General features: G+C 37.6%; 1 protein-coding gene across 1 annotated transcript in view; it reads left to right on the top strand.

The window, feature by feature from the left end:
• cacna2d3a (calcium channel, voltage-dependent, alpha 2/delta subunit 3a) overlaps positions 1-13,137 on the top strand; it is a 313,706-nt gene that overhangs the window by 278,587 nt on the left and 21,982 nt on the right. Inside the window, exons 33-36 of the mRNA XM_062999198.1 lie at positions 916-991; positions 1,405-1,457; positions 6,264-6,319; positions 11,486-11,600. Coding sequence (XP_062855268.1) covers positions 916-991; positions 1,405-1,457; positions 6,264-6,319; positions 11,486-11,600 — 300 coding nt within the window. The remainder of the gene's footprint in view (positions 1-915; positions 992-1,404; positions 1,458-6,263; positions 6,320-11,485; positions 11,601-13,137) is intronic.

Below are 13,137 nucleotides of genomic sequence, written 5' to 3'. Positions count from 1 at the left end.
TTATTTTTTTTGCAGTTGCAGCCCTTCAGCTTATGCCTCAGTAGTGGGGCTTGACCCACCCTGTTACATCACCATTAGGTATAGGGTTGGCTTTTAGGGATGCAAGAAATCCCATTACTAAGTTAGGATTCATTTTCTTTTAAAATAGGGATAAAAAAAAAAAAAAAATGTTTTTCTCACTTAAACTGTTCATTATTGTAAATCAAAATGTGAATGTGACTAACACCAGTTATAATGACTACTGTTTGTTGTAATACATTGTACACATTGCAATAGACTTTTTTTGTTTTCTAATTTTTTTTGTTTTCTGATTTTTGTTTCTTTTTCAATCATGTATTACCTTAATTTAAAAACCAGTATTTTCAGTTTCAGTGATGTTGAATTGGAATACTTTAATGTTTTATAGAAATTAGTTAAATTACTTCAATTACTTAAATTCTTATGAAATTGTGTATATACCACAAATATAAGCTAAGCCACATACAGTATATAACAGTTGTGTAAAACAAAAACTATGAAAAAGTTCATGTTCTAGCATGACTGTCAATAAAGAGTTCAATAAAGACACAGTTTGACAAATTTGGTGTAGAGCAACTCTAGTGGCTAAAACAGAACCCTGACTTTAACCCCACTGAACACCTTGTGAAGAATTAAACACTAATTGCAAGCCAGGTTTTCTCATCCAACATCACTGCCAAACTTATAAATGTTCTTTGAACACAGTCCCACAGACACCATCCAAAATCTTGTGGTTAGCCTTTCCAGACGTGTGGGGGCAACATATTAATGTCTTTATAATGTCTTTTTAATGTCCATATTATTGCTCATGCTTTTAGAATGGGATGTCCAAGAAACATAATTTCCCCTATTACTTTAATTTATTCTTTATGATGCTCTTTTTTTTATTTTTGTTAGGGTGACTCTGTACGACTACCAGGCCATCTGCAGGATCTACGCCGAGAGCAGTGACAGTTCAAGCAGTCTATTAGACGTTAGTATAATAATAGGAACCCACACAATGCATATCAGTGTATACTGTGAACTGCTATTAAGTTGTTACGCCTTTGTGAATGTGCATCATCACCTTTTTTTATTTACCCCCTTACTCTCTTTTGTTTCATGTCTCCACTTTCCTTCTGCTTTCCATCTCCCATTTTCTCCTTTGTTGGTGGTCTACCCACACAGTAATGAGGGACAGCCACATCTAAGCAGGGGCAAAAATCTTCCCCTGGTGTAAATGTGTTCACCTCTATGTGTGTTTTATTCACACCCTTTAGTACTAATCATTCCACTGTATTTACTGCATCTCTACGTGTGTATCAAACCGCATGGCTTGACACCACTCTTCTTCTTGTTTACAATTGTCAGATCTTGTGTGATTCATGGATTTCCTCTTTGTTACAGCCCTACTTTGCCTTATTTGCGACTGTCAAGTGGCTGCTGACCGAGCTTGTCATGTAAGGAACCGATTTACCCATCTTCTCTGATCACTACGCTTTTAACATTTTCTAAAACAGAAATTACCAAAAGCCTGATGGAACTAACCAAGGGAAACCAGGGATAGCCCTGTAGTGTTGGCAGATTTTCCAAGGTTACACTTGGGTGGGCTGTTCTAAAAGAGCATATTTTAAATGTAGCTATAGTTAAAGTCAAATCTTTACATACACATGTAAGATAAATTCATGAATGTTTGGAAACCTCTTCTGCAGCTGTTCTATTTCTGTCCTTCAATAATATAAGCTTATGGTGAGTTTTTCTGGTTTGGAAAAAAACAACAACCTAAGAATTAAACACTGATTATTTGAGAGGAAATACAGATAAGATCATGTACCAGCATAAAACAGTTTTCTTAGAATTGTCTTAGACTAAGAAGCTGTTATTTCATGGTTTATGCAGTTTTTTTCCCTTAAGCCAATTTTGAACGTACTCAATTTCCACTTACCACTTAGCTGGAGACACAGAGACACAGAAGAATATTTATCTGTCAACCTGTATCCCTCTACGTTGCTTAGTTTGGTCGGCAGGTATGTACAAGGTCCAGTTGCGTGTGACCAAGTCAAGTCAATTTTATTTGTATAGCGCTTTTTACAGTAGACATTGTCTTAAAGCAACTTTACAGACTTCAGGACCAACAGACCAAAATCCCGTTGAGCAAACCGAGGGCGACAGTGGCAAGAAAAAACTCCCTTAACAATACAGAAAGAAACCTCGAGAGTTACCAGACTCAGCAGGGACCCCATCTTCCTTGGGTGGCCTGGAGGATAATTTAAATGAATAGAATTTACACACGTACATACAGTGTATCACAAAAGTGAGTACACCCCTCACATTTCTGCAAATATTTTATTATATCTTTTCATGGGACAACACTATAGAAATAAAACTTGGATATGACTTAGAGTAGTCAGTGTACAACTTGTATAGCAGTGTAGATTTACTGTCTTCTGAAAATAACTCAACACACAGCCATTAATGTCTAAATGGCTGGCAACATAAGTGAGTACACCCCACAGTGAACATGTCCAAATTGTGCCCAAAGTGTCAATATTTTGTGTGACCACCATTATTATCCAGCACTGCCTTAACCCTCCTGGGCATGGAATTCACCAGAGCTGCACAGGTTGCTACTGGAATCCTCTTCCACTCCTCCATGATGACATCACGGAGCTGGTGGATGTTAGACACCTTGAACTCCTCCACCTTCCACTTGAGGATGCGCCACAGGTGCTCAATTGGGTTTAGTCCATCACCTTTACCTTCAGCTTCCTCAGCAAGGCAGTTGTCATCTTGGAGGTTGTGTTTGGGGTCGTTATCCTGTTGGAAAACTGCCATGAGGCCCAGTTTTCGAAGGGAGGGGATCATGCTCTGTTTCAGAATGTCACAGTACATGTTGGAATTCATGTTTCCCTCAATTAACTGCAGCTCCCCAGTGCCAGCAACACTCATGCAGCCCAAGACCATGATGCTACCACCACCATGCTTGACTGTAGGCAAAATACAGTTGTCTTGGTACTTCTCACCAGGGCGCCGCCACACATGCTGGACACCATCTGAGCCAAACAAGTTTATCTTGGTCTCGTCAGACCACAGGGCATTCCAGTAATCCATGTTCTTGGACTGCTTGTCTTCAGCAAACTGTTTGCGGGCTTTCTTGTGCGTCAGCTTCCTTCTGGGATGACGACCATGCAGACCGAGTTGATGCAGTGTGCGGCGTATGGTCTGAGCACTGACAGGCTGACCTCCCACGTCTTCAACCTCTGCAGCAATGCTGGCAGCACTCATGTGTCTATTTTTTAAAGCCAACCTCTGGATATGACGCCGAACATGTGGACTCAACTTCTTTGGTCGACCCTGGCGAAGCCTGTTCCGAGTGGAACCTGTCCTGGAAAACCGCTGTATGACCTTGGCCACCATGCTGTAGCTCAGTTTCAGGGTGTTAGCAATCTTCTTATAGCCCAGGCCATCTTTGTGGAGAGCAACAATTCTATTTCTCACATCCTCAGAGAGTTCTTTGCCATGAGGTGCCATGTTGAATATCCAGTGGCCAGTATGAGAGAATTGTACCCAAAACACCAAATTTAACAGCCCTGCTCCCCATTTACACCTGGGACCTTGACACATGACACCAGGGAGGGACAACGACACATTTGGGCACAATTTGGACATGTTCACTGTGGGGTGTACTCACTTATGTTGCCAGCTATTTAGACATTAATGGCTGTGTGTTAAGTTATTTTCAGAAGACAGTAAATCTACACTGCTATACAAGCTGTACACTGACTACTCTAAGTTATATCCAAGTTTCATGTCTATAGTGTTGTCCCATGAAAAGATATAATGAAATATTTGCAGAAATGTGAGGGGTGTACTCACTTTTGTGATACACTGTACATACACAAAATTCAATTGAACTAAAAGTTATAACTAGCAAAAAAAATGTTTTTCATTTTTCAGTCTAGTTTGTGATAAAGTCTGTAGTGAGTTCTTAACATTTTTGGTGCAAACATGCCAGGTTTCCATCAAATCTAGCAAGTGCAGCATTGTTGTAACAACCTTGGGTGGGTAAACAGGTCTCCGTCAGAACCACCAAGGGGTAAAACAACAGAAAATGTAGTTAAAATGTGAAATCGTTAAGAGTAAAATATCAGTTCTGCAGAGAGTAGCATGAGACTCCGGCACCCCTAATTATTACAGTTTAATAAGCGGTAACATGCTTTATGTGGAGGGTGTTCTATATACCACGGCTTCTCACACAAGTAATTTTCAGATCGATTCACTTATACATTTTAGAAGTTTACATACACCGAAGAGACTGTGCCTTTAGATAGCGCCAAAGATTACAGAAAATAATGGCTTTATAAACTTTCTATAAACTCATTGACATCATTTGAGGTAATTGGAGGTGAAACTGTGGCAGTATTTTAAGGCCTACATTCAAGGCAGCATCATGATGTGGGGTTGCTTTGCTGCAGGAGGGACTGGTGCACTTCAAAAATAGATGGCATTATGAGGAGGAAACATTATGTGGAAATATTGAAGCCACATCTCAAGACATCAGCCAGAAAGTTAAAGCTTGGGAACAAATTGGTCTTTCAAATGGACGTTGACCTCAAGCATACTTTCAAAGTTGTGGCAAAATGGCAACAAAGTAACGGTAATTTAGTTGCTATCAAAAAGCCCTAAGATCAATCCCTCAGACAATTCATGGGCATAACTGAAAAAGTGTGTGCAAGTAAGAGGCCTAAAAACATGACTCAGTTACACCAGTTCTGTCTGAAGGACTCAGCCAAAATTCCAGCAACTTATTGTGAGATGCTTGCGGAAGACTACACGAAATGTTTGACCCAGGGTAAATAATTTAACGGTAATGCTAACAAAGACTAACCATGTGTATGTAAATGTCTGAGCCAATGGAATGTGATTAAAGAAATAAAAGCTGACATGAGTCATTGTTTATAGTATCTTAACATTTCACATAATAGTAGTGATCCTCTCTGACCTAAGAGAGGGAAATGTGTACTAGAATTTAATGTCAGGAATTGTAAAAACTGAGTTTAAATAAATGTGCCTAAGGTGTATGTAAACTATATAGAACAGTAGATCAGTGCCTGGATTAACTATATTAAATTGATGCTTTGTTTAAGTTAATGTAAATAATATGTTTATGCCCTTTAATGTGCTTGTGTTCAATCTGGACCCATCTAACCAAAATAAGGCAGTCACAGCTGAATGAATAAATACATGACTTTAAGTATTTAACCCTTGTGTGGTGTTCATCGTTTTGTTACTTAGCCAATGTTTGTGGGTCTGGTGGACCCACCACATTATTGTGTTTTTAAATCAATACAGCCATAACTTATTTAACATACAAAATATCAGATGTTTACTTTAAGATGTTTACAAGCAATAAAGACAGCATATTTGGTTAACATTTACTATTTACCTATGTTGGATCATATTTATAAATAACAGTGCCATCCGTTAGTTGTGATAAAATATAAAAAAGGAAAAATCAATATCAAAATATGGCTGGAAAAACGAAGAAAAAAAAAAAGCTTTACTGTGTGTGTGTTGCATACATTCATTTGATGCATGTATGCTGTGTCTGTCTATCTGTCTGTGTCTCTGTCTGTCTGTTTCTCTCTCTGTCTGTATCAGTGTCTCTCTGTATGTCTGCCTCTCTCTCTCTGACTGCCTGACTTTCTGTCTGTCTCTGCCTCTCTGTTTTTTTCTGTCTGTCTCTGCCTGTCTCTCTGTTTCTCTCTGTCTGTTCGTCTTTTTCTCTCTGTCTGTTTTTCTCTCTCTCTGTGTCTCTGTCTGTTTCTTTCTGTCTGTCTTTCTGTCTGCCTCTTTGTCTGGCACTCTGTCTGTCTCTCTCTCTCACACACAGAGACACACACACTCACAGCAGGACATGTTGTAGTAGGACAGAGTAAAGGGACACAGTTTTATACCTGTGGATCCAGTGGACCTGAACACCACATGTGTAATATAAATGTGTGTTGGGGGGTGTAGAGTGTGAACTCATTTAAAACGTGTTATTTTATATGTTCTCTACACAAAATGAGCCAAAGGCAAGGAGTTTGAGGTTAAAATAACAATAAATAGCATCATTCATCTTTTGGTAATAATTGAAAACAGGTCCCAAAACCCAAACACCACACAAGGGTTAAATCTGTTACACTATGCAATTCAGCTTTTATTGAGAGATAAGATACAAAAGTGTTCTTTTTCTCAGTCATCGTGTTTCTGTATGTCCACAGATTTTTCGTGGAATTCAACCTGTATAACTGGTGGCACTTCGATTTTACAGCAAAGGGTTTGTTTCATTTATTTGGTTGTTTATTGCTGGTGTGTGTCAAATCAGATTAATGCTCAAACAGTGTGATTTGTTTTATTTTACTTTTTATAAAAGGTTTGTTTGTGTGCACATGTTCATAGCCAAGGAGCAATTAACTTGTTTTAAAACAACAACATATAACGAGTATAACAAGTAAAAAAAAAAAAAAAACTTTTCCAAAAAAAATGGAAGTAAACTTAAAAGTAAAAAAAAAAAAACAATCTTCTATTTCAATTGTATGCCTGCAACACGTTCAAAGCTTTTACATGTAACATTCAAGTTACAGTATATCGTTTTTTTTTTTTTTTTTTTCTTTTCTCCCCCTTTAGTGCATTCAATTGTTCAATTTGCATCGTGCTTCCTCTCTGTCTATGCCGAACCCTGCCCTGACAGAGGAGATCGAAGCTAACAAATATCCCCTCCGAAACACGAGCAGCAGCCAGATGCATCTTTGCCACCCACACGTTGTCGAGTTTGGCGCCACCTAGCGTTGCATGCGGAGAGACACACCCTAAGGGCACTCTTCCTGATCTCTGTGCAGGCGCCTCTAATCAGCCAGCAAAGAACGTAATCGCATTCTGACAGAGAGAGACCCACATCCGGTTCTTTGTCCCACCCCCCCATATAAGCAACCGGCCAATCGTTGCTCATACAGCCACTCAGCTTCGAACCGGTGAAGCAAAGCTGGATTCGATACCACGTACTCAGAATCCAGCCCTGGTTGCAGCGCGTCTTTTTACCGCTGCGCCACCTGAGCGGCTAGGAATCAGTCTGTGCAAGTAAAAATGAGTTGTGGCTCATTACTATGTGCCAAACTTAGTGAGAAAATTGTCAGTTAGTTCAAAAAAGAACTTTTCTTAATGCAAGATTGCAAATAATTTAGTCTTTCACCATCTATTGTGCAGGTAGTTCTTGTGGGGCTAGGCCGGGAACCACTGTGACCTTTAAGCCCTTAGATGACATTGTATACACCGATCAGCCATAACATTAAAACCACCTCCTTTCTACACTCACTGTCCATTTTATCAGCTTCACTTACCATATAGAGGCACTTTATAGTTCTACAAATACTGACTGTAGTCTGTTTCTCTGCATGCTTTGTTAGCCCCCTTTCATGCTGTTCCTCAATGGTCAGGACTCTCCCAGGACCACTACAGAGTAGGTATTATTTGGGTGGTTGGTCATTCTCAGCACTGCAGTGACACTGACATGGTGGTGGTGTGTTAGTGTGTGTTCTGGTATGAGTGGATAAGACACAGCAACACTGATGAAGTTTTTAAACACCTCACTGTCACTGCTGGACTGAGAATAGTCCACCAACCAAAAATATATCCAGCCATCAGTGCCCCGTGGGCAGCGTCCTGCGACCACTGATGAAGGTCTAGGAGATGACCAACTCAAACAGCAGCAATAGATGACCAACTAGGTAGAAGTGTCTAATAGAGTGGACAGTGAGTGGACACAGTATTTAAAAACTCCAGCAGCGCTGCTGTGTCTGATCCACTCATCCACTCGTAATCCATCAGAGAAACAGATGGACTACAGTCAGTAATCGTCGAACTACAAAGTGCTTCTTTATGGTAAGTGGAGATGATAAAATGGACAGTGAGTGTAGAAGCAAGGAGGTGGTGTTAATGTTATGGCTGATCGGTGTATAGCCACATAGTCATGGGAGTACTATGAAATACCATTGAGCAGTTAACCAGGATAAACCACTTAACAAAGTCTGTCTGATTTTTTTTTTTTTTTTTTTTTTTTTTTTTTTTTTCATTTTCTAATTCTGGAAATGAGGCTTTGGATGATAATAATAATAATAATAATAATAATAATAATAATAATAAAGTAAATTATTTTCACTTTTAATGCAAACTGCTGTGCTGATTTTATGATTTCTAATAAACATGTTACAAACATTAAAAATTTTCATTTCTTTTAAACTATAAATATTTCAACTAGTGGCTCAGACTTTTGGCCCCCACTAGTTTTTATCACATATTTGTCCATCATATATCTTGGATGAAGATAAGACCACATCTTTGAGTACTATAATATAAAGACATGTTAATCTCAAAGGGTTCACAAGTATATACATCTGGCCTTTCTGTTTTCTAATCATTATAATTTTCAAACTTGACTTACAGGAAATCTGATGGAGCAGTAATGGTAAACTCTGCTCACCCCAGCTGACCGGTTTGCATTGCTCTACAGACTGTGAAACAAGACATACTGATCTGTGAAATATGTGCTTTTAAAAGTGAAACCTTAGGTTTATCCTATGGACATATTTCTGCCGAGGAACCACTTCTTGGCAGAAATATGTCACTTTGCGGCATGAGTTATTTCACAGTGTGTTTCTCCCTTGACAATTTTGCTAATAAATTTAACCATGCCTGTAGGGTACTTGGTTTCACTCCTTACACATATTTTCATTATAAATTAGGTACATCCAAAATGTATTAAATTCTTACTCATGCAGACATATTACAGGCAGATAAACCTGATAGCTAAATCTTAATGGTGAGCCTAGAAGAATGTGTATTCCAATCCAAATCACATTATAGATGATTGACAAGGTAGCTGTTTAATAATTTGTCACAAAGTAGAGCTGTGAGGCTTTTCAAAACTTTAGGTGTTTTATCTTCCTTCAGCCAGGGGTAATTTGAAGCTGTTGTGGTGAATAGTGGTGATCTAACACTATACTTAGACACACTTTATCTTAATTGTTCCTTTATTTGTGGGCGGCACGGTGGCTCGGTGGGTAGCACTGTCCTCTACAGCAAGAAGGTCCTGGGTCCGATCCCCAGGTGGGGCGGTCCGGGTCCTTTCTGTATGGAGTTTGCATGTTCTCCCCGTGTCTGCGTGGGTTTCCTCAGAGAGATCCGGTTTCCTCCCACAGTCCAAAGTGAGGTGAATTGGAAATACAAAATTGTCCAGGACTGTGTTCAATATAACCTTGTGAACCGAAGAACCTTGTCATGAATGTAACCAAAGTGTAAAATATGACGGTTAAAATCCTAATAAGCAAACAAACAAAAATCCTTTATTTGTCACCTGTATAATCTGTATCTGCAGTGCTCATGTATAGAGCACAACATGGCAACAATACAAGAAACTAAAATAAATTCAATCCTGACATTTAAATATTTAATATGATTTAATAAGATTTTGTTCCTTTGTTTAAGTACAATCAAGTTGTGTATTTCAGTTCTTTCTAACAAAATCGAAGTAGAATTTAAAAGGCTGAATTTTTTGAAGTGCACAGACTGTAAATAAGTTATGAGGCTGTTTATATACCCTCAGAGGTGATAAACATATTTTTAAGACCAAACCCTAATTATTTCATTATGTGTAAGTTTTTACAGACAGTATTTGGTCTAGCTCAAATGTCAGCTTATATGTGCTGTATTTGGAGCATTTATGAAGATTTTCATGATTTAAATAAGCCAAAGAAAAGATTAATGGTCCGATGAGCGTTTATAAAAAAGTGGGTATAGTACTCCTGTAAGCACTAGGTGGCATTAGAACTAAACAAACATCCTTCAATTGGCCGGAGCAAGGAAATACAGTTGCTGTGTACTCTTGTGCTTGATGGGTCATTATAGGTTTATGCCCTGTTACTGTTATAATGAATGCAGAATTCCAGTTATTTTAGCATACAGCAAAGGTATTTACATAGAGTAGATTTTACATTTTATATTTACACAATTTGAAATGAAATAATTACGTTTCACCCATAAATAAAATGGGAAAGTCTTCTAATGACGTTTAACATTGTGACTTTTCTGTGCTCATATACACTGATGAGCCACCTGCACTGATAAGGACCACCTGCAGTGCCAGTGCTTACTTCTTTTCACCTTTGGAAACACCTACAGTTGTAGGGCAGGTATTGGAACTGGACATCGATCCAGTGGAAGAAACTTGACAGGTCGGACTAATCTGGTTTTGTCCAAAATGATGTGGACGCCAAGCTCATGTGCATTTACCTGCAGGAGAGATGTCACCAGAATGCACTGTAGGACGATCCACATTGCATTATACAGAAGTTGACAGACCTGCTGGTAATGTCTGGTATAAGATACCACACTCCTTTAGATGTCTTGTAGAGTCCATGTGTCTGCATGATCAGAGCTGTTTTGACAGCAAATTAGATAGGTGGTCCTAATATTTAGTTTCAGCCATCTAAATACAGTTAATATAAATGAACCCATTCTACTTATCCACATACATTACAGTAAAAAACTACTAGGGATTATGGGTTTGTACAAATCTGAAATCTTATTTGTAACCATTTCTAAGCAGCGTCCCAAGTCCCAAAATGGTCTGTGAGAGAGTAGTACATGCAAGGGCCAATTACTTCCTGACTGCATAAAAAAGAAGAAAAAGACTTTTTTATTCTGTGGTCAAATAAAACAAAGATTTAATTATTTGGCCACAGTGAAAATAGATTTGTTTAGAGAAGAAAATGTGAGGCATATAACTTCACCAACAGTTTCAAACATTAATTATGTGGTATTGTTTAGGGCAAAGTAAACTGAATAGATAATGCTCAGGTCTAAATGCTTCAAAACACAGGACTGGTTTTGGAGTGTAGAAAAATGTGCCTGAAAACCAACATCTATCACAGTGAGGATTTAACAGAAGGTCTCCCAGCAGCTTGTATACTGCAATCAAAAGCACTTAATTTAGGTAAAAAAAGGGTAAGCGACATATAATAAAGTATGTACAACCCAATATGTGAATTGCAGAAGGTCAAGTGTTTATTTTTAAGTCACCATTAGCCACGAGTTAATGAGTTTGTGTTGCCTTGTAATGAAATCATGCATACCTGCACGACTTTTTTTATTGTTTCTGTGTGGTGTTGGACCCAAGGATGAAGCAAATAGAACGCCAAAAAATTAACACCATTAGTTATTATATATATATATAGTAGTATTTTAGTGGTATTTTATTGTATATTTTTAACAAAAGAATTGTAGGTTTATTTGGTATGTAAATACAAGAGGGTTTGAACATTTTTCAGTCAAGAAGTCAAGAAGCTGGACATAAAGTACATCAATGCATTTCCTTATTATGCTGGTTACTACTACTACTAAAAAAGAGTAATTTTACATTCTTTCTTCCTCTTTTTTTAATCTGTTTCAGCCCAGAGAGAAGGTCGAATGATGTTGGTTCCATGTGATACTGAATACCCTGCCTTCATCTCAGAGCGAACCATAAAGGAAACCACAGGCAACATAGACTGTGATGACTGCATCAAGTATGTGTGATTTTCAACATAAAAAAATTAATAATAATAATAAATAAATAATGTATTTTTCACAATTTATGCACTCATAATTATTTAAGCAATTGTTCTTAGTAAAACATATGCAACGTGTCCACAAAGTGTTTGCACAATCCTGGGGGATCTAAGTAAATGAGGGTTTATTAGTCTATGGCTATGAATTCCAAATCACAAATGTATGCCAGTGTTTAAAACATCCATCTGCATCTAGCGTTAGTTCAAGTTCATGTAACATCCTACAGTGCATGTTTTAAATCCTTTAATCAACTTTAATCAAAAGTTTAGTTTGAAACTGAGTGCTAAAATCTCCTTTTAGAAACATTATATTTTTAATTACCTGAGGATTAGTTTTCCTGTTTATTGTGCCATGTAATTCCTGGCCCATTTAGCTGAAATACTATACACTTATTGTCAAAAACATTTAATAGCAATTCTCATCTCTGCACACAAAGATTTCCACTTTAAACACAACATTTTTGCCAACACTATATAATAAACATAGAAAGCCTTTATTAACTCCCCCTGATATTTGAAATTGCCAACAAAAGCCAAGGCACCAAAATTAGGCTTTGAGGTTGTTTTATTTAAATTATAAACTCAGTATGAAATGTCAGTTTTTGGTCCCAGTTCAGTTCATAAATTAGGTTAATTACTTTTCACGAACATGAAAAACACAGAAATACAAAGACTTTCACTAGTAACTTTGAAGTATAAATAAAATACACTATTAAGTATGTTCAATTTAAAATAATCTCATATCTATGCAGAAAATAATAAACAAATGGTCCTGGAGGATTCAAATATCACCAGTATTAAAATTAGTTTGAACTGCAGTAGCCTTTCTGTTGGTTTGTACCAGACACCAGCCTACATGTCCTCTGGCATCAATGTCTTGGCCAGCCAGCACACTGTAGGTGGTTTGTGGTTTGTCCCTCCATAGGCTTTTGTCAGTAGCTACTCACTACGTCTGGACGTGAGCACATGATGATGCTTTAGGATACTTTGTCCAGTTATCTGATCTTATCAGGCCATTATTAAAGTATTGTCTTTATGCCTGCCCAGATGTGCTTCACTGAATACAAATACAGTGAGGAACTACCATCAGCCTAACATCTGATGTAACCCTTACTATAACATGAACCAGTGTTACAAAAAATGTTAATAAAAATACAAAATAATAATTTAAAGGTTTGAAAAATTGCTTTAATAAAAAGTGTGTCATTAATATGTAATGAAACATAGTGTGTGATTTGGTACGTGTCAGTTTAGTAGTAAATGGCTTTTTATTTATTCTGTCTTATTGTTCATGAGAGGAACTTCAGTATTTTATGTGTTTTTTAACTTTTATTTATAGAGACTAGACATATCTGTTATTTAATTTTTATAGTAAGAAAGATAAGAGATCCCCAAAGTTGAATCAGTTCATCTGGACACAAGTTTGTTGTAGAGATACGTTTCGTCACTCAATCCGAATGACTTCTTCAGTCTTCTTCAGTCATTCGGATTGAGT

This window comes from Trichomycterus rosablanca, chromosome 7 (assembly GCF_030014385.1).
Source record: "Trichomycterus rosablanca isolate fTriRos1 chromosome 7, fTriRos1.hap1, whole genome shotgun sequence".
Taxonomy (NCBI): domain Eukaryota; kingdom Metazoa; phylum Chordata; class Actinopteri; order Siluriformes; family Trichomycteridae; genus Trichomycterus; species Trichomycterus rosablanca.
The sequence above is the reverse complement of the archived record's forward strand: the minus strand, read 5'-3'. Positions and strand labels throughout refer to the sequence as shown.